This window comes from Euphorbia lathyris, chromosome 8, assembly GCF_963576675.1.
Source record: "Euphorbia lathyris chromosome 8, ddEupLath1.1, whole genome shotgun sequence".
Classification (NCBI taxonomy): Eukaryota; Viridiplantae; Streptophyta; class Magnoliopsida; order Malpighiales; family Euphorbiaceae; genus Euphorbia; species Euphorbia lathyris.
In genome coordinates this window covers 14841002-14862993 of record NC_088917.1, presented here as the reverse complement: position 1 = coordinate 14862993, position 21992 = coordinate 14841002, and the positions used below count along the sequence as shown (strand labels likewise).

The window sequence follows — 21992 nt, the reverse complement described above, 5'->3', positions numbered from 1 at the left end:
CCTCAGCCCCTGGCTGCCAAAACCACTCCTACTAGGTGTGGTTCAGGCCTCCCCTATCTCAGGCAGATTGAGGTTGAAATGAATTCTTATTATTGAGCTCTATGATATTGATAAGTCAGAGTTAATGCTTCTTTGGTGTTGATGTTTTTTATTTTTATTTTAACGTAAGTCTCTTGACCTTTTTTTTTTTTTTACCAAAATAAAGATTTTGAGATTGTCTCAGAAAGCATATATTAAAAGGATTCTTCGTGGCATGCTTTGAGGCCACGATTCATATGGTTGCAGAACTTTATTTCAGGACTTGGAATTTTTGATAGTATTGGCAAGCCGCTGAAAATTTATTGTGATAATTCTGCAGCAGTCTTCTTTTCTAAAAACGACAAGTATTCTCAAGGTGCTAAACATACAGAAATCAAATACATTGTTGATAAAGAAGTAGTTCAGAAACAAAGAGTGTCAATCGAACATATTAGCACAAATATTATAGTTACGGATCCGTTGACAAAAGGATTATCCCCTAAGGTGGTTAGTGAACATGTTGAAAGAATGGGGATTATCGGATATCACTAATGATGTTATAATGATATCTTATGTTATAATGTATTTAACACTCTGAGCTCATTTACATATTGTTTCTGATATAAATTTTTATATCCTGTTTCTTATGAATAGTATATATACATGAATGCATTAAGGGAATTAAACAGGATATAGTCTCTAAGAAAGACATTATTGTTGGATCATCATAAAAAAAAGCCTTATAATAGTTCATTTTAAGTATAAGATTTATATTGTGATACATGGAAGGGACTATGCCGATAAACTGACATAAAACCGCTATGATCCTTATTATTCTTATTGCTTAATAATGACTTTATGTTATAGGTGTCCGCTATGTTTACTTTGTTTTTTACAAAGTACCGTTACTTGGTGCTCATTTTCACCATTGGATTAATTTTATGTTCTATCATCCAATGGTGAAAACGACACCAAGTAACGGTACTTTGTAAAAAACAAAGTAACCATAGCGGGCACCCATTATGATAATGGATTTATTTTAATGCGTGCCTTATGTTTGTTATTAAACTGTATATATAATTTCATACGGAAAAAGTGGGAGAATGTTGGATTTTCCATAATTTACATTAAGTTAGAATATGGTCCTAGTATATTATATACTTAATGTTTGATAAAATAAAACAATAAATCCTATTGGTCAGTTCATGTACGGGTATGATCAATCATATTGATTGATTAATGAAAAGGTACATTGAATCCTATTGGTTCATTAACTAAAAGGTACCTTATGAATGAAGAGATGCCTTGATGGAAGGTATATTTATTGAACACAAATCAGAATTGGTCCTCTCTCTAACTTATCTAAACGTCATTTTCTTTCCATCTAGAAAATCTGTAAAGTTTAAAGGGTTAAGTGAGAGAAACACAATTCTCGTGATTCCCGAAGAACTCGATTGTAATCATCATGGATCAAGGTACACTTTTCTGACTGTTATTAAGTGTTTGTGAAAATCATCTTATTCAAACATCTGGGCAATTATGTTTGTCTAATATTATTATGAAATCTAAGATTTCTAACAGTTTAGTGTTCATACATTTTATTAATTGAAACTTTGATAAATTAGGGTAGAAAATTTGAATTGATAAATTTGAGAATTGATTTGAGCAAGTTCGGATGTAAATAACTTCATATATACACATAAAAATTGAGCGAATTCAATTTAGTAAAAAAAAAAAAAAAAAAAAAAAAACTTACACATGCATATGTAAAATTGACCCCCTCAGTTGAGTATCCTTTATTCGTCAATATTGATTATCTCTGAACAAAATATTGTAAGAATTGATGATTTTCTATCTATTTTAATTGTTCAGCTTTTAAATTTTGATGTTTTAGAAAATAAAAAACGTGATTACATGATTATGATATTAAACAAATTTAATTTTTGAAATTTTTTATTTTGAAGCCATTAACAGTTAAATTAATAATATCAATCTAAAAGTAGAGAACAACCTATTTTTTCTTTGTGTAAAAAAAACAAAAAACTACAAACACTTGTCTTCAAATCAATTGAAACTCATATTTTAAAATTATTCTATATATAATTATTATGTAGCTATATTAAAATTTGTCTAATTATTTAACATCACCTTAAAACTAAAAGTTCGGAGATTTAAAGTTGATAAAATTTAACCAATTTTTAGAATTGGGATAAGGTGCAAATTTGCTCTTAAGGTTTTTAGGGAAGATCACATTTACCCCTTTAAGTATGAAATAGCAAAATTTTAGGTCTATAGTTTTATTAGAGGTGCAATTTTGGATCTCTTGGATGGAAAAGTTAAATACCGTTAAACTCTGTCCTCCTTCGTGTTTCCTGCTCTCCCGTCTTCTCTTTCTCTCATTCGATCTTATTTTCTGCTATCTCTTCGTCTTTTAATTTCTGAACATATGTTGTTTAATTTGCAAGGCTTTTCGTCTCCCTTTTCTACCTAAATCCGAAATCGATTACAGAAAATGAGTGAGGAAAGAGAAGCAAAATCCATTGTTGATTTCAACCTCTCCTTCCCTAAAAATTTTCTCAGTTCCAGCTCTTACTGAAACCATTGTACAAAATTCTACAAATTAACAACTGAAAAATAAACAAAGACTACAAATGGATCATCAGAAAATTAAAGTGTTTTTTCTTTGATTTGAGGTGGGCATGCTGGGAAGAAATAGGACGCCGATTGAAAATGATTTCATGGCAGAAATGCTGGATCTTTAGACTGTTCAAAGTGGAAGCATTTCAAAATTGAAAATGATTTCATGGCAGAAATTACGATAAAAGATGAGGAGATAAGGATCGTGATTGAAGGGAAGAATGAGAAGGAGAGCAGATTTGCGAGTGAAACGAAGGAGAAGGAGTGGAGAAAATCTGGGAAAATAATGGAAATGAAACAAAGTTTTAACGGTGTTAAATTTTTCTATTCAAGAGGTCCAAAATTGTACTTCTAATAAAATAGACCAAAAATTTTGCTATTTCATATTTAAAGGATAAATGTGATCTTTCCTAAAACCTTTAAAGGCAAATTTGCACCTTATCCCTTTAGAATTTTTTATTTTAATGCCTTCAACAATCAAATGGAAAGTGTAACCCTAAAATTATTGATTTTATAAAAAAAACTCAATCTGTTTTTTTTTTTTTTAAATTAATTATTTTTGAAATCGTCTCATATATAATTAAATAAATAAATGGTTAAATTGACCTTTCAAGTTGGTATGAAAAATTAATTTAACTCAAATCAATCTTTAAATACCAATTCAGTTTTTAAAATTGGCATGAATGGTCAAATTAATCCATGATATAGTTTAAGTATAAATTATATTTTTATACTTAAAGCTATTATATTATGCGCAACTGCGGAATGTTTTGCATTCATCGGATTACTTTATACGCAAGTACAAAATATCAATGCATTAATACTACTTTGAGAGGTTCAGTGAGACTTTTTTCTTTTGTTTCGAGGAGTTTCTATCAAAATTAGTGTGGTTTTGACTTCTATTTATTTTTCTCACATTTTATCACTTAAGCTTATTAATACATTAGCAAAAAAAATTAAATTTTAAATTCAATTAATTCTTATCTAAAATTTGTATCTATATAAATAAAAATATATCCAAAATTTATTTTTGACAAAGCATGCGGTTGCGCAGAATATATAAACTTTAAGTATAAAAATAAATTCCAGGTATCAAAATATAAACATGATAAAATACATATATAAAAAATATATTGATTATGGATTAATTTAACATTTCACGTCACCCTTCGTAGGGGTGTGCATCGGTACAAAACCGAACCGAACCGAAAAAATTGAATACCGAATTAAAATCGAACCGAAATATGCGGTTCGGTTCGGTTTAAATCGAACAAACCGTATTAAGTTAAAAAAATAACAAATAAAAATCACTATATTTTCTCATTAAATTTACCACAACAACAACAACAAAAAAAATTGAAATATTTCCAAAATATATCTATATTGAGTTATTATCTCAACAATAATAATAATAAAAAAGTAAACTTGTACAATCAAATATATGTGTATATATATAAAAATATAAAATATATATAATTCGGTACGGTTCGGGTTTTTTTTACATTTTCTATCAAACCGAACCGAATTAAACACCGAAATACACTTAAAATTAAAATCGATGCCAAACCGAATTGTTAAAAAACCAAACCGAAAAACCGAATTCATTCGATTCGATTTGGTATGCGGTTTAAACCGAACCGATGCACACCTTAACCCTACGTCCCAGCCTAAAGTTCAATTTGACCCTTTATTCATAATTAAATATTTTCTGATTTTTTATTAATTAGAACAAAAAAAAAAGTTAGTTGTAATAATATCGAAAAAAACTGAAAAACTCAACAAAATTTCCTAAAAATGGCAAAACCAGAGAGCCAAGCTTTTTCTTCGACTGTAAATCTATTAATAAACTCTTTAAATTCATCTTAATTAACCAATCTTCCCCATATTTTCTTTCAATCTTCGATCGAGACCCTATCTCGGGTTTCAACAGAAGGATCAGAAAGTCATTCAACTTTTCAATTTCCATCGGAAAATTAAAAAAATGCTTCTCCGTAGCAGTTCAACGCCGCTCCTCCAAACATGTGCATTCCCATCATCGGCACTGGATTTGGATCTGACCCGACCCGTATCCATGTCTCTTCAACGGACCTCGTCGGAAGGCGAGCTGAGGCTGTTCGCCAATACTGCGGCAGACAGGAAGCTGCAGAAGAGTTGTGCCGGCGGCAGTGCCAGGTCATCTCCGGTCATCAGGGACGGCCAGAGGATGAGTTTTTGCGTGAGTGCGGCGGCGTCGGTTCTGGCGGAGGTTGATGAGGAATATGAGGTGGAGAGTGATGGTGGTGATTTTTATGGCGGGGGAAGTGACGGCGGCGATGGGATGTGGGGGTATAATGGTCCAAATGGAAATCAACAGATGGATGAGTATTATGAGAGGATGATTAAACTCTATCCTGGTGATGCTCTTCTTCTTGCTAATTATGCCAAATTTTTGAAAGAGGTAATTTTTTTAGTAATCATATCTATGTTTGTTTTCGTTTTCGTATTTGTTTCCGTTTCCGTTTGAAAGAATATTATAAATAATGATTTCAAAGTTCGATTTCATTTCAATATTCGTACAACATAGATCACATCTAGATCTCTTCATGGATCGGACTGGACCGAACTCGGGCCGGGTCAACAGGCTTTTATCTAAAAATGCCCATTCCAGTTCAGTCCGCTATTAATTTAGGCGGGTTCGTACCGGACTGGGTTCGGATTTAAAAATCAAATCTCCAACTCAACCCATATAAACCTACCTAAATATATATGTATATTTTTTTAATCATAAAAATTAAATTTATTCTTAAAAATAAATATTAATATATAAATTTCTTAAATAATATTAATAGGTGGGCCGGATTGGGATGGGTCCATACTATTTTTATAAATCCTAAATCCACCAAAAAAGAGGTGGGTTTTAGATTGGGCCTAAAGATAAATTTTCATGTCAAAGCCCAATCCAGAGGACACGAACTTGGACCGTACTGGATCTAAAGATAAATTTTCATATCCAAACCCGGTTTAGAGGACACGGGTCTGGGCCGGCCAAACGGGTATCCGGACCTGTGAACAGGTCTAATCACATCATATTAATCAGATTTGAATAGATATATTTAAGTACTCTTTCGGCCCAATTTAAGGCTCGGCCTAAATTAAGTTGTCCTTCATAGGTTGGATTTAGGGCGGATATGCATATTTGATATTCGCTTAGTCTGGCACTCAAATCGCACATAAACTGAATTGAATTTGAGATTTATCCAAAAAATGTAAATAAATCTGACTCGCCCATATATTATTTAATATTATGTTGGTTGAGTTTTGTTGAATTAATTGACTAAATTTTAGTTTAATGTATCTTTATCATTCATAATCATATTTTCATTTGAATTATTTTTAAAATAAATATATTAATTGAACGGGTCGGATTAGACTAAATTGGGCTTGAGAGTTAGTTCTTTTAGCCTAGCTCAGTCCGATCTGAGTTCAATATGAAAATGATACAATCAATTTATGTATTTTATATGTCAAGTCCGAATCCAATATGCAAATAATCCAAGATTGAATTGAACTTGAACAATGTATTTATTATGTAAAGTTTGATTAGGCCCGACCCAAGTCAACTTATAAAGATGTCTAGATTTCATATTGAATTGAACTTTAACAATGTATTTATATGTTATGAAAGCTATATTTTAGAAATTTCTTAATTTAAATATCTATATACATATTTTATAGTATATAAATACAACGGATGTGTCAATTTTTGACATGAAACATAAATTACACAGATGATCTATTTAATATGAGTATATTTTCGGTGTATTTATATGATATGTGATAATTACATGGAATGCATACCCGTTTTAACTTTCTAAAAATTTTGCATAGATCATAAAATACGATTATGATATGATAATCCGTTTTGACTTCAAAATTGTTTTCAGGTAAGAGGTAATAATATGAAAGCAGAAGAGGTATGTGAAAGAGCAATATTGGCAAATAAAGATGATGGAGATGTTCTTTCAATGTATGGAGATCTTATATGGAAAAACCATAAGGATAGTGATCGTGCTCTCACTTATTTTGATCAAGCTGTTCAATCCTCTCCTCACGACTGGTAAATAATATTATAAAACTTGATTAAAAGAACCTTATTTTAAGGAGACGGTACAAAAATAAACTTTATGATTTCAGTCATTTTAAAATATAGTCTCGTGTTTCAAAATATGATATACTGTAAGTGCTTACATCTTTTAATAAACACAATCCAAATGGGAAGACATCGTTAAATCTAGTTGTCATGTCACCAAATTAACGGTGCCTTCCCATTTGGAAAGTAAAATGTACAATTGTGTCACATTTTGAAACACATGACTGCATTTGAAAAAGACCCAAACTCCATAATTTATTTTTGCACTTCCTCTTATTTTAATTTGTTAGTCTCGAAACTAAATTTATAAAACAATTATTCGTTTATGCTTTGCAGTTATGTTCTTGCTTCGTATGCTCGATTTCTATGGGACGCTGATGATGAAGGCGAAGAAAAGGAAGCAGAGGATAGTGAAGATGAAGAATTCGAATTCCCTCGTCATCACAGTCTCGATTACTCTTCTCTTATTGCTGCTACTTGAGAGCTAGCTTTTCTCACCATATTTCCGTATACGGGATAAATCTAATTTCGCTCCTAACATTTTTTGGGAGGTGTAGACCTCTAACATACAAAATAACTCAATTCTAGACTCAACATTTCCAATCAGCAATGACATAATAACTAATGCTCTCCCGGATAGAATCGTGGAGTCTAAAATTAAGCTATTTTGTACGATAAAGAATCATTTTTCTTTCTCAAAAACATTAGATGCAAAATTAGACATTATGCTTTGAAATATTAAACTAATTAAGTAAACAAAAAGAAACTACTTTGAGAAAATTCTCAAAAGTGGATTTCTTTTTCTTGTTTTTGAAGATTAATTACTTACTTTTGACTAATTAAAGTATACTAATGAGGATGCAATCGTTGAAAGGGAATATATGTAATAGAGAGATAGAATCAGTACTATTCTTGTTGTCTTTGAACGGTTTGTAACTATTATATTAACATCCTCCTATTAATATAGCTATTATTTTACAAATCTAAAGTAATTTGAGATTTACAATATGATTTATTGAGATAACTTGTTTAAAACGGTTATCAACGTTTTGTATTTGTATCATATATAATTAGGATAAATTACACTAATGATAAATGCATATTACCCTATTGATATTATTATCACTAATCTTCAAAACTAACGTACAAATCATTCAACTTTATATTTCCTAACCTTATGCCACTAAACTTCAATTACCGTCTCAAAATGACCATTGAAGATTTAAAAAAAAACAGTCGAACAATCTCAAAAGAACAGTCAAAGTTAAAATTGTTTATAATCATATTTACCATGTTTTTTCTTTTCCAAATTCACTATTTTCAAATCTCTCTCTAAACGTTCACTTTTTTTCTCTTAACCAAATATCACCTAAATAACAAAAAAAATATAATAATTAGAATTGTAGTCAAGATTGAGTTAATTTTTTGTTAGAAAGTGTAAAATTGAATAACTCTTAGTTTACATTTTAAATTTTGATGACCATAATATTAGTTGGAGCAAAATTCAATAGTCATGTATGTAATTTATCTTGTATAATTATTAAGCATATATAAATCACATAGTTAGGGCTATAACCGAACCGAGCTTTATTCTGCTCATGCTTTACTCATCAAAAAATTGACAAGCACGAGATCAACATCTTGCTCACGAGCTTTGGTCACAAACAACTCGCCAATTCTGATCATGAATTTCATTCGCGAACTCGAGAATTATATTCATTTGAAAATTTTTTAATACAAAAAACTACATATTTTCAATCCTACAAAACTAAAGTTTACTTGTTTTACATCTCCCCCTTAATAGAAATATTATTATTTAAAAAAACAAATCAAGTTTGCTCACAAGTGTGTTCATTAATAATATAATCGAATTTGTTCATAAACCTATAACCGAGCCTGTTCACAAGCTTTTGGACCGAGTTTAACCGTGCTCGTGCTCATGCTCAGCTCGTTATAAATCGAGCCGAACTCAGTCAAGCTTTTACTCATTTACAGCCCTACACATCGGCAATTATGATACAACAAACCATTTTGATATACTCCTATTTGAGATAATGTTTTGAGAAGACAAAATGCAAACATCAAACCAGACTTTAATCCACAATATTCAACTGTCCAATAAAAAGGTTTCAAAGGGAAAGTTTTCAAGTACTTTTTGATCTCAAGCTAATAATCTTCTAGAAGCAGAGCTAATGCAAAATTTTCCCAAAAATATTTTCAGAAGCAAGCAGATTAAGGGATGCTTAACAACATAAATTAAAAGATAACTTTTGCAAAATGATAACATACAAAATGCTGCAAGCAGAATGAATAATCCTAATGGGTGGGGAGAAGAGACCAGCAACCTTGAAAGAAAAAGCAGGCACACAAAAAACAACCAATGCTGCTGTGACTATTGACAAACATGACATCACAATCCTTACTGCATTACCGTTGGCGGGCGGGTTCGGATGATTTCATACCTTGACCTCTTATTTACTGACGCGGATTTTTGTAAAATCATCTGATTCTGATGCTTCTCTGCTTAATGTGCATCTGGAAAAGGTTCTTGCGCTGAAGTGGCGGGCTGAGCTTGCTCTCCTCCGGAGGACCCTGGATCCTCATCTGTTTGAGGCTCGATTTCGCTACCAGCAGATGTCGGAGCTGTCTCCTGCTCTAGCACGGGAGATGTGCTTTCGTTTGTTTCGTTTGTTGCTTCAGATGATTCAGTTTTTTCAGCATTTGGCAAACTGATCTTTTGGGAAGGCAGTTTAGGGAGTGACTTTCTCAGTGGCTTCTTTGATAGTATAGGCAAAGGCCCTTTGGCAGCACTATTCTGAGACACCTTCTGGTCCAGACTAAGCCGACCTGGCCGGATGCTCTGGCCATTATTTTCTTCAGAATCTGCAGGAGATGGACTCTTCTTCCGTCCCAACTTAGGAGATTTAGGTCTCGTTGTGGGTATCTGCATCAAACCAAGTCCAATAAGATATTTTAAATTATATTCGTCCATGATCAAGAAAATGTCGACTAAGAGATTACTGCATCTAGACTGGACAAGAGTAGCAACATGATACTAAAATGCTATTTCTAACCAAGAACCCCTGAAAAGTAGGTGTGACAATTTCTGACACAGTAACACGATTTATAGAAAACCCGACTAACACAAGATGATTATCATTTTTATTTCATTTATATCATATACAATCATATGGAAGATATAAGATAACATAACACGATTTAGACACTAACTCGAATTGACACCCCTTACTGAAAATGATGTTTTAAGATCCAGACATAGGATAACAGCAGTCAGATTAATATTGGTTGAAAATACCAGGATATTGTCAGGGTATAAGGTTTTTGTAGTGGAATTTAGTAAGAAATACAAATTAGATTAGAGTCTGTCAAAATTTTGCAAATTTACTCTTTCCAACTTAAAACTAAACCAGTGTCATATATCAACCCAGAAAATGAAAGATACTTTTGAGAGACTTTACAATAATCACGTGTAGGTAGTAGACAGTCACTAATTGCAAAATTCGTAAGGAGAAAGCAGCAGTAGGACAAACAAATTACACTGACAATCAAATTCAATAAAGAGAGTTTGATGTGGAGGAGGAAGTGACAATGAGAAAAGGAAAAACAAAAAATTAGCAATAAAATAACAATTTAGTTACCAATTAAATATACTGTGCTAGATCAGGATTTCATCAACTGATAACTAATTTAGCTAAATCAAGATTCTGACAATAAAGCCTACATCGAGTCAACTAATCTAGTGATTGAAAAAGGATTTTACCTTCTTTAGCTCTGTCTTAGGTGGCGGAGGCTCCTTGTAGAAAATCGGCATTGGTGTTGCTTTGAAGTTCAAACTTTTCCTGAGCATCTTGAGTTCAGCCTCTTGAGATTCCTGCAAGAGGATTGAATATTTCCATGGCAGATAAACACACAGAAATCACCATGCAATAAAATTAGAAATCATCCATACCTTGGACTTTGCTTGAATGGTACTCTTTTCTACTTCTTTTGCTTGAATCTTTTCCTCAAGTTTAGTATAGAACTGTTCAACATGATAGCATGGAGATTAAGATGATATTTCAAGTAATGATGCCACAACCCACATATGATCAAGAAGACTCAAGAGCAAATCTAACCTCTCTCCTTTTCTCAGCCCGTTCATCACACTTAAAGCTAAAACCATAATTGGGAAGGTTACCAGTTTTGCGAGGTTTTCCATCCTCTTCAGTAGGACTTCTACACAGTAATTAAGGATGAAGACAGTAGACCATATATCACAAATAACAATGTAAGAGATAAATGGAGAAGTGCAATTTTATCAACAGAATAACAAATGTAAAATGTTATAATGAAAAAGATACGAAGAATCTTGTCCATCCCCTTCAGCTTTAAGAGCAGGTGCCACCTTTGGTGCTTTCACTTTTATCCTCTCCCTGCATCCAGGAAATCACAGTTCACAAAGAGCTGGATAGAAAAGCAGTTATTAATAAATGTGCTTTGTGATGTCTAACTGATACTTGAAAACTATCAGGCAACAGATAGATTAGCCACGAAGCACTTAATCATCTTCATATTCCTCTTTATCAATCTCAAATTAATAGGGAAACGTAATATGCACAAACAATACATACATCTGGCCTTCAGAGGGTGTTGCATCAGACTTCCCAGAATGCTGCTAGGAACAGCCAAAATTAAATACAACCATAAGCAACTTCGCAAAGATGCAATGACATGTTAGATAACCATGAAACTTTTAAAGATATAAGCATGTGTACCTACCTTTAATGCTGACATCTGCCTCTCATTAAATGATTTACTCTTCAAACCATTTGAAACAGTAGAAGGTACCTCAGCAATTTTTCCATCTTTGTCCTTCTTCGCATGAGTGGTTGAGACAGCTTTTGAAGTTGATATCTTTTCATTCTTGCTCTTTCCAGGACCCTTCATCGATTTGACTTGTTTTGGATGAGCTGCATCTTTTTTCCCCTCTTCCTATATGACAGGTTGACAGATTTCTAATCAACCTTTGTTTTAATATATAAACCAAACAACAGCTCAGAGAATAACTACCTTAGAACCACTTAGTCCATTGGTTCTCACATGCACATTTGATTCCTCACATACCTCACCAGCAAATGAAGTATTAGTAGCACTGTCTTCTAAGTTGCACACATTTGCTAAATTGTCATTTAGCCCTGCAATCCCATTTTCACCATTTGACATTGCATCCTCTCCACAGACAGGACTTTGCTCATTATTGCCATTTGGATGGCCAGTCTCAAGTGTATCAACAGGGACAAGATTATCAAAATCCATGGACACTGTACACAATCAAAAGAAAATAATTAAAAAAGAAATGCTATTCTTGCGCATATAATAGTTGCAAGCAAATAAAGAAGCATTAAGTAGGGAAATTTGAGGCATGAAGAAGACCAACAAGGATGATCATAACCTCAAGTCCTAATTACAAAATCTAAACAAATATTCCTCAATTTGCTAATTGAATTATCCCAATCAAATCATTGCTGAATTGAAAAGTGCTAAGAAAACACAATTTCTATCTGAAGTAAATAAATTAGACTTCTCAAAGACATGCTCTATTTTGATTTAAGTGACTAATGGTTAATACATTGTTTCATAAAACAATTAGTCTGGCACCAACAAAGCTCATTAAAAACAATAGAAAAGAAAAACACAAATTATCTCTTCAAAATAGAATCGATCAAGCCAACACCAAACCATTCTAGAGACCTTTCAAAGCACAGCATATACAAAATCCAATTTCAGTCTTTAATCTCGACTACTTCCCTCTTTTCTTCATCAAAGAATAAACAACTAGGCATATGAAAGACGCGATACGTCACAGGTCCATCAATTCAACTTCTAAACAAAAGAAAGCAGAATCAAATCAATAGAATCCAATCCAGCAAGCAACGCCTAGTAATTAGTAAATGAAAACAGTAACCGCATTAGGAATCTCAAGAACGGCTACCCTCCCCCTCAAGGGAAGAAGCCAATTAAGGGGCAAAACCGTCATTTGGACACTGATCTGCCCATAGAATAAGCATTGCAAACAAAACACGGAAAACAAAAAAAAAATCCAATCCGTCTGGTAACCAAATAAGAAGAAACTACTCATCTCGAATCTAAACCAAACAATGGAAGCTGCAGTTCTCATTTCTCAACCAATCCCAAAGATTACCTCAAGATTCAGCGTTTCCTCCATTTCTACAAACAAACGAAAACAAACAAACAAAAAACATTTTCCGACTCACCTCAGCGAGAAAAACCGGCGCAAGAATCAGCACTTCATCGAAGTAGATTGGCAAACGGCATGGGAAGGAAGGATCTGAGAGAAAGAACCGGTTTACCAAAAACCGGAGGATCCGAACCGGAAACAGGAGGATCTGAAGGGATTTGTGGTGGGAAAACTGGAATTTGCAGGTTGAGTAATGGCGATTTTTATGGTATGAAATGCGTGGGATTTGAAATCTCAACGCAAAGGCAATTTTAAAGCAGCGGCTTTCAAATCCATTTTCCAGGTCACTTTCTAGAGAGAGAAACAAGAGAGAGAGTGTGTGTTTGAGGAACCGAGTGAGTTGAGTGAGTGGGGGTATATACGGTTAGATTAAAACGTACATATATACGGTTATTATACGGTTCAAAGGTGTAATAATGGGTGGTTAAGTCACGGAGTATAACTAAAATAGTTATTAACCATAGCTCCTTGGCTCTTTCCTCGGGTCCTAGTGTAATAACATGATCCGAAACTACGTAGATATTATCCGTTTTCAGGGAATAAGTTTTTCCGTTATTAGGCGTAGGTTTTTTTTATCGTATAGCTTTAAAACGTGTCTGTATATGTTAGGAAGGTCTAAAAAGTTATCAATAGTTTTCCGTTTTTAGGTGTAAGGGTTTTTTTGTCGTATAGCATTAAAACGTGTCTGTATAGATTAGGAAGGTCTAAAGAATTATCAATAGCAAATTTATTATTTAAAATTAAGAGAGAGAAAATTATAGACAATCTGATATATGAAATACACGTGTAATTATACCGTGTGAGTTTAGATTAATAGGTATCCAGTTATTTTTAATTTATACAAAATTGTCACTTAAATTTTTAAGTTAACCGGATTAGGATAAATTTATTCATATTTAAATTTATTATCAATATTCTTTCATGTTTTTACATGTTATTTTAATTAATTAATAAAATAAAATTACCATTATTATTTATAAATACAACTAGAATCTCTCATATTTTTATATGTTATTTTTAATAGGGATGATAACTTTTTTTAAGTAAAAGCTGATAACTAATAGAGATAGTAAAATTACATTTAACTTGTAAACACGTTACATATTTACAGAACTTTAAATGGTCAAGGTAAACTTGCTGATATTATTCATCACCACTTGTTAGCTTCACTACCATGCGGTTAGGGTTTTGCTGTGATTACCCTAACTTGGGGTTTAAGGTATTCCTTTGATCTCTTACTCGGCTGGCCTTTTTCATCACTCAAGTGTTCATTCGCCTCTTATTCTCAGCTCCTCTTTATTGTTCGCCCTGGTGCTCTTCCCGTATCAAGAAGAGGAACCATTGGCTTAGGATTGTCTACATCTAACGTTAGAAGAGGAGGAAATCTTCGCCGGTAATCATTCCAGAACAAAGCACCAGCCCGTCCTACAACCTCCGTTGGAGTTGTATGGGTCGGTTTATTACTAACAAACCGATAAACGTGGAACAGATGAAGGTGACCCTTTCTAAATTGTGGAAGCCAGTGGGTGGAATGTCCATTACCGACCTAGAAGGTGATCGATTCTTATTCCAATTCAATCATGTCTTCGATATTAATGTTGTGTTGAATGGTGAACCTTGGTCTTTTGACAACAAGCTACTAGTTTTGAAGCAGATTGATAGCTCGAACGACTTTTATACTGTGCAGCTAAACGAAGTAGCTTTTTTGGTACAATTACATCACCTGCCGGGTCTTTTCCGTTTGAAGAAGATAATAGTGGCATGCGAGTCTTATATAGGAACTGTGCTACGAACTTATTTTATCGAATATCTAAATGTCTAGATTCTTATGGATATAGGGAAGCCGTTGAAAATGAGGATGAAACTAGGGATGTTTGTAACGCAATGGGCTTGGGTAAACTTCAAATATGAACGTTTACCTCATTTCTATTTTTTCTGTAGTTTGCTCGAGCACAATGAGCGCGACTGTTCGCCTTAAACGATTCGGAACAACCAACCTTATATGGTGCATTCCTTCATACGGCTCCCCGTTGGTTCGTTCAAAATGTGTCTCTATGGCTGAATACGTCCCCTATCATCATTAGTGTTACAGGTACTGTTACCGAGAGTTAGAGTATGGACATAATCTGGCGCCATACCGAGGAGAGCATAGAGTCAGTAATACGCAATTAGAAGGTTCTTCAGGTGATGTCTGATCTGAAACGGAAGTGAGGTGAAGGTCCAAATGTGCAGAGTGTATCTATAGAAGGAGTGATCAATGAAATAGAGATATCAGCAGGTTCCGCTGAGTGAACCAGTCGGAAGCCATAACTTGCTTAAGTTGGAACTATCGAGGTGTGGGTAACCTCAAGACAGTCAATGAGCTTAAAAAGCTCATTCAGACCTATAAGTCTGCCATTATTTTCTTGATGGAAACAATGGTGGGAGATAATTTGAAGAATGTTCTTGGGTTCGATAGGCATTTTGCTATGAGAAGTGTCTATGAAGGTGTAGCGATGTTATGGAAGTAGGAGATTATTATTAGTCTACTAAAATACGGAATCAATTTCATTGATGTAAAAATCCCAACTCTTTAGGCAGAAGACTAGCGCCTTACTGGCTTTTATGGCTTTCTAGAAAGAGGCAGATGAATACTATCATGGTAGTGTCTAAAAGATTTGTACACAATTTCTAATCTGGCTTGGTTAGTGGTGATGGACTTCAATGGTATGCTCTTTGTGTTTGCAAAAATTTGGGGGTTGAAGGCATCCTTCTCAATTACTAACGGGATTCAACGAGGCGTTAGATTAATGTGCCATTTCTGAAATTCATATAAGTGGTTATCCATTTACGTGGAGCAGGCATAAATATGGGCAGATGGTCATTAAGGAGAAACTAGATCGAGGAGTCGTTAATCAAGCTTGGCAGAATCAGTTCCATATGGTGTCCATTTTGAATATCGCAACAACACAATCGGACCATTCGACAATTATCCTATAAAGTAGTGACCCACCTTTATCATCATCTTTTCAGTTTCGTTATGAGAATGTGTAGGGTCTAGAGGAGGGTTGTTAGCTGACAGTTACAGATGCTTGCGGGGTCTCCAGCGATCTTCAATTTGTAGACAGGCTGCATAGTTGTAGGAGAAAGATGTGGGACTAGGGAAAGAGGTTCCAACTTCGGTTCAGAGGGCAATCAAAGAGGCTGTAAGGCCGTTTGAAGGAGTTACGTGGTTTGATGGAGGAGGGGGAGATCTGATGGATCGGTGAGGAACTAGAAAGGGTACGAAGAGAGTAGGAATTATATTGGAAACAAGTTCAAAAGTCCAATGGCTTTGGGAGGGTGACAGAAACTCGCGTTTATTTCATTCTTCAGTCAGAACTAGGAAAAGAAAGAATGATTTTGGAAGTTTTCTTAATGAGTAAGGAACCGGATGTACATGGTCTATTGGTCTAACAGAGACGATTCAAGACCACTTTCAGACTCTATTTCTAGTGCAGGGTTGTGCAGGGCTTGATTCCATTGAAACGGTTCAAGCGCGAGCATCCTCTAGCCAACAGTAGCAGCTGTTACGTGACTACACGCTCGATGAGATCAATCAGGCTACTTTTGTTATGCACCCCAACAAGTCCCGAGCTGCGAACGGGCTTAACCCAGGTTTTTTCAACAGCACTCACATATTTTGGGTTCAAATGTCTCAAATTACTGCATATCATGGCTTAATTTGGGTAACATCTCAGCTTAGTTGAATAAAACAAATTTGATTCTTATCCCAAAAAAGACTCTGCATGTTGGGATTTCTGACCTACGCCCTATAACACTATGCAATGTTCTAATGAAGGTAATGACCAAAGCTATTACAAATCGATTGAAGTGTCATCTCACCATCCCATAGTGCTTTTGTACCCAAACGATCTATCACTGACAATATTATGATTGCATATGAAGTGGGTCACGCACTCAAATTGGGCAAAGGGGGTCATCAAGGGTATGCTAGATTAAAAGTGGATATGTCTAAAGCCTATGATAGAATGTAGTGGGACTTCTTGAGAGTGATTATAGTACATATAGATTTCCCAGGACGATTTATTGACTTAATTATGGATTGTGTTTCTTCAGAGGAGTACCAAATTGTCAACATGAATGCTGAGTTTTCGGGTTTCAAGCCATCGAGGGGTCTACAGTAGAGAGACCTATTATCCCCTTATCTGTTCATTCTATGCACCAAAGGATTAACGGCCTTGTTATAACAGGCGGAGGAAAATGGGTCCATTCACGGCTGTTAAATTAGTCTAGGAGCTCCGATGGTATCTCATTTGCTCTTTATAGATGATGGTTACTTTTTCTTTATGACCTCGTTAGAGGAATGTGGGGCCGTCAAGGAAATTTTTCAGAAGTATGAATGGGCTTCAGGGCAGAAAATGAACTTCACCAAATCCAAACTCTCTTTTAGCTCAAAGGTTCCTTTAGAGTGACAAATAACACTATCAGGTTATATACATTCCAACAGGTGGATTCCAATGAAAATTATTTGGGGCTCCCATCAGTTGTGGGATGCAACTGGTCGTTTACTAATAGGGGTCAAAAACCCCTATCTTTGGGTACGGTTTTAGCACGGTTTTTAGGGTTATTTAGCTAATAAGCGAGCAATTCTCGCATTTAAATGCTTTTGTGTGAGTTAGTTAGGAATTGAGAACATTTTATCTACTTTTCGTCGTTTAGGCTCATTCTGTAATCAATTTAGGCAAATACGGCTGAAATAGCATGCGAATTAGAATTCCGTTATCTTTTGAAGCTAATTGGTCCGTCAAAAGTCGCACCAAACGAAGCGCTTGCTCAAAATAAGCGATTGACGGATCAATTTGGCTTTTGGACTAATGTTTTCCGGAGTTTTTATGCGTGTGCAGGTGTGAAGTCGGACGAAAAAGGTCACGGAACTCATCAAGCTTGGATCGAGAGCGCCTCGGGCGAAAACGCTCGGCGAGCAGGGCCCCACGGGCCATTTTTGCTCGCCGAGCAGGCCCCTGGAGCAGGAGCCTGCTCACCGAGCAGGCCACCAGGCGCCTGCTCGGCGAGCAGGGGGCTGCTCGGCGCGAGCAGCCCTGCTCGCCGAGCAGCCTTTCCTGCTCGGCGAGCAGCCCTGCAGGAATTGGTCAAAAAGACCAATTCCGCCCCCACGAAGCCACGCTCGGCCCCACGTCTTCCTACACCAACTAGGACATAAAAATAGGGCAAAACGAGGCCTGAGACGCGTCTATAAATAAGATTTCTTAATTGTAAATTAGATATCTTTCATTTTGTGTAAATTGTTTTAGCTTTCCCCTTGTAATTCCTCTCCATCTCATTCATCTTCCTCAACCTCCATTGAAGCTCCTTCAAAGCTTTTCCTCGAGGAATCTTCAAGGTTCGTCCTTAAGATCAAGTCGCCGGCTGCAGAGTAAACAGGTTCCCTGAAAGGGATTTTAGTATCGCCTTTTATCTTTCCATGTTTGTACTCTTTGATACAGTTGCTGAACTTGTCTTATTGTAACTTGTGACAATCATCTCGCCTTTAATAATAACTTAGCTCTTATTTTGTTCTATGATTATTTATCTTATCTTTGTCTTACACTTTATTCAATTGGTTTAACTCATTCAAAAGCCCCAAAATCTAGTAGGCACATATTGCGAGCTGAATCTGACCTAGTCAGAGCCTAGGAGATTGACGACCTCTTAGTTGATTAAGCGCCAATTTACTGAGCCTTAGACCTAGTTTCGGCCTTAGGGAATCACGCACTAGGAACCTCAGGAGGGTAAGTAGGGTTAATCGCCTTGAATACAAGTGACTCAGATTAGGTTTTCATTCAATAGCCTGGATAATCTATCGTAATTATTATCGATCATTCCATATTCCTTCGGACAGTTTCATTAATGAAAGATCAATTAGGGGTAGAGCAATTTAGTTAGGTTTAGAATAACTTAGTTAGAATTAGATAACTTACCTAGGATTAGTGCAAATTCAACCTAGGAGTAGATTAATTTAACAAACCAAACTCAAAACCCCCTAAGCCTAGATAACATCCTAGATCGAGTAGATTGATACTTGCAGAAATAAATCCTGTGGACGATAACCTGGACTTAACCAGAAATTTATTACTTGATAACGACGGGGTACACTTATCCCTTAGTGAGGTTTCACCGAAACCGCATCATTTACCTTCTGGTATTGGTGGATCACTTGTAGAAGATGATACGAGGTTGGCAAGGGAGATGGTTTTCCCAATGAGGTAAGGCGGTATTAATCAAAGTAGTGGCTCCGTCGATCACATCCTACATACTACAGGTTTTCTTACTCTCTAAATCTATTGGCTCTAGACTTGAAGTTCTTCTGAATTTATATTGGTGGATGAGGGGAATCAAATGGAAAGCTTGGAAGTACATGTGTTTATGCTGGGAATGGGGATGTATGAATTTCCATGAGTTTCATGAATTTAACATTGCATTTCTAGGAAAGCAGGCATGGAAATTTCTGGTCAACCCACAATCATTAGTGAGTCATCTTCCTAAAGCTCGTTACTTCCCCGTGACTGATTTCAGGGAGGTGGTGTTAGGATCCATCCCAATCGCGATTTGAGCAAGTGTGTATCAGTCTTAGCAAATAATTCGAATGGGAGCTGTTATGCGTATCGGTAATGGTAAAGGCACCCAAGTTTAGTGTGCCAATTGGTTAGACTCAGTCACGGGTAGACCAAAGGAGTCGTAGGGTCCTTTTAACCATGGGTGGATGGTCGACCGTTTCATTCAGGACGGGCAATAGAATATGGAGATGTTTGATGAATTTTTATCATTAAAAGATTGATAATGCATTTTATGGGTTCCAATTTCTTCTTGTGGAAGAGATGATCAATTTTGTTGGCAGGGGGAGAAGAAAGGATTTATAGTGTTAAAATAGATTACTTCACTTTGATGGACTCCCATCCAAGTCCCACGAAGGAAGTGCGTAGTGCTACCTGGAGTAAGCTTTGGCAAATGTCTTGTCCCCCGAAGGTGAAAAATTTCATGTGGCATGCAGCCTGGAACATAATCCCAACTAAGGCATCTCTCTATAACCGTCGTGTGTTGATGTTGACTTACGCTATCTATTTTCTCTATCGTTTGATGAGACAATCTCCCATATGTTTCTCCATTGTCTTATAACATTACGAGCTTAGAATTACTCAATATTATCTCAGTTCTGGGAAGCTTATCAATCGGACTTCAACCAATAGTGGGAATCAACTTTACGTGATAGCTCTCGGGAACTTGCAGGGCAGTGGGCGTCATTGATATGGTATATATGGTACATCTAGAATCAGTGGGTGTGGAATAGATGTGCGTTGGATCCAGAATTAATTTCAAAACACGCATCATTGTTTCTTAATTCATGGAGCATAGTGTAGTCATTAGGGTCGGGAGGGTCTGGTACGCCGGTTGGGGAACGTCTGACTTATGGATCCCTCTGATAGTAGGACTGAAAGTAAACTTTGATGATGTTGTACATGCAAATATTAGTATAATTGGGGTGGGTGATGTATTGTGGGATGTCAAGGGCTCGTTTATGGCGACTTGATTCAGACGGATTCAGGGCCACTTTCTACAATTGATGGTTGAGGCAATCTCGTGTAGGGAAGCTCCTAGTTGGATAAAATAGAGGGGAGATGATATTATTTGTGTAGAGGGAGATGCTAAAGTGATTATCAAAACGTTATATTAGGAAATAGGAGAGGATTTATCAAGTCTTGATCTAGTGTTAGATGATTGTCATGCTATTTCGGAATCAATACCATATTGCGCGTTCCATTTTACTCGAAGGACTGCAAACATGGTTGCAGATGAGGCCTCTAGATTAGGCTTATTTTCTTCAATGATGAATATAAAGGATATTATCCTTCCGTCGTTTTTAAGCCTAATGGCAACTGGTTAAATTTGATTTATAATATTCATTCTTTCATTAAAAAAAATCATATTACAGGTAGCCCAGTAAGGTATTCCCTCCATGAACGGTAATTTTCAAACATCGTATGGACCAGTCAAAGAATACCCATGGTCATGCACATTTTACTCGAGTTTTGCATCTTCATTTACGGAACCACAATTAAGACTGGTACAACAGTTCAAGTTTGATAGTAGACTTCCATCATTAAGCAGCTGTCATCTAGGGCTCCAGCTCATTTAGATCCAATTCTCATATAAATAGACGGTATACAATACACTAAAAGGTAACATTCTTTTTGCTCATTTCAACTATGTAGTTTTTAGTATTATTCTCTTCGGTTGACTTAAGCATCGGACTGGGGTCGTGTGTCCTCATGTGTCCTTAATCCTTTTTCTATCTTACCTCGGGCACCGAAAGGACCCTAAGAAGCTCAATACAAAATACCACACATTAAATTGGTGCACTGAGTGTGGAGCGAAACAATCAAAGTCATGACTTAGTTGAACAACCATGTGGTCCATACATCATCGAACATCCATTCATCATCAAACCCACCACCAAGGAACATAATCCTTGTAAAGGAAAACAATAACTCGCTCAAGCCTTTACAGATTACTCTAGAGTTCAACATATGCATGGACGCCTGTTTGGTGTTCTTTGGACCCAGAATAGAAGAAGTTCATCTAAATAGTTCATCTATAATGTAGGCTCCATACAAGAATCAATGAATATTCTCAAGGCCAAACATGCAACGGAGATGGAAATCTTTAGAGAGGAACTGAAATAGGCCAGAGAAGCCAATAAATGCCCAGACTAGCACGAGTCTCCAATTTCGACATCCGAGTGATAATGTTGACAAAGCTACTTGTGTCCATAAAAACCCTTCGGACTTTGAATTTTGCAATCAGCATCTTAATTACCAAAGTGTCATCATACCACTCCTCGGGGTTATTCTTTAAATCGCCGAACTAGAAATTAGACTGTTGCTCCTTTACTTTTTCCAAGGTGGATATCTC

At 35.6% G+C, this 21992-nt stretch overlaps 2 protein-coding genes across 4 annotated transcripts; one reads left to right on the top strand and one right to left on the bottom strand.

Moving 5' to 3' along the window:
* The first annotated feature begins 4398 nt into the window (after nucleotides 1-4398).
* On the top strand, nucleotides 4399-7737 carry LOC136203001 (uncharacterized). The gene is made up of 3 exons (XM_065994028.1): nucleotides 4399-5092; nucleotides 6579-6751; nucleotides 7121-7737. Exons 1-3 carry the CDS (start codon nucleotides 4637-4639, stop codon nucleotides 7263-7265), a joined length of 774 nt encoding a protein of 257 aa, XP_065850100.1. The 5' UTR covers nucleotides 4399-4636; the 3' UTR covers nucleotides 7266-7737.
* A 1120-nt stretch (nucleotides 7738-8857) lies between these two features.
* On the bottom strand, nucleotides 8858-13390 carry LOC136202651 (protein WVD2-like 5). 3 transcript variants are annotated; one of them, XM_065993408.1, is made up of 9 exons: nucleotides 13060-13390; nucleotides 11909-12105; nucleotides 11564-11776; nucleotides 11416-11459; nucleotides 11146-11217; nucleotides 10921-11020; nucleotides 10755-10826; nucleotides 10566-10676; nucleotides 8858-9728 (listed from the first exon to the last, which is right to left on the bottom strand). In XM_065993408.1, exons 2-9 carry the CDS (start codon nucleotides 12098-12100, stop codon nucleotides 9309-9311), a joined length of 1224 nt encoding a protein of 407 aa, XP_065849480.1. In that variant the 5' UTR covers nucleotides 12101-12105; nucleotides 13060-13390; the 3' UTR covers nucleotides 8858-9308. The 3 variants fall into 3 exon arrangements, with proteins under 3 accessions (XP_065849480.1, XP_065849478.1, XP_065849479.1); XM_065993406.1 differs by having other exon boundaries at nucleotides 11855-12105; nucleotides 13060-13388; XM_065993407.1 differs by having other exon boundaries at nucleotides 11416-11456; nucleotides 11855-12105; nucleotides 13060-13387.
* Between the last annotated feature and the right edge of the window lie 8602 nt (nucleotides 13391-21992).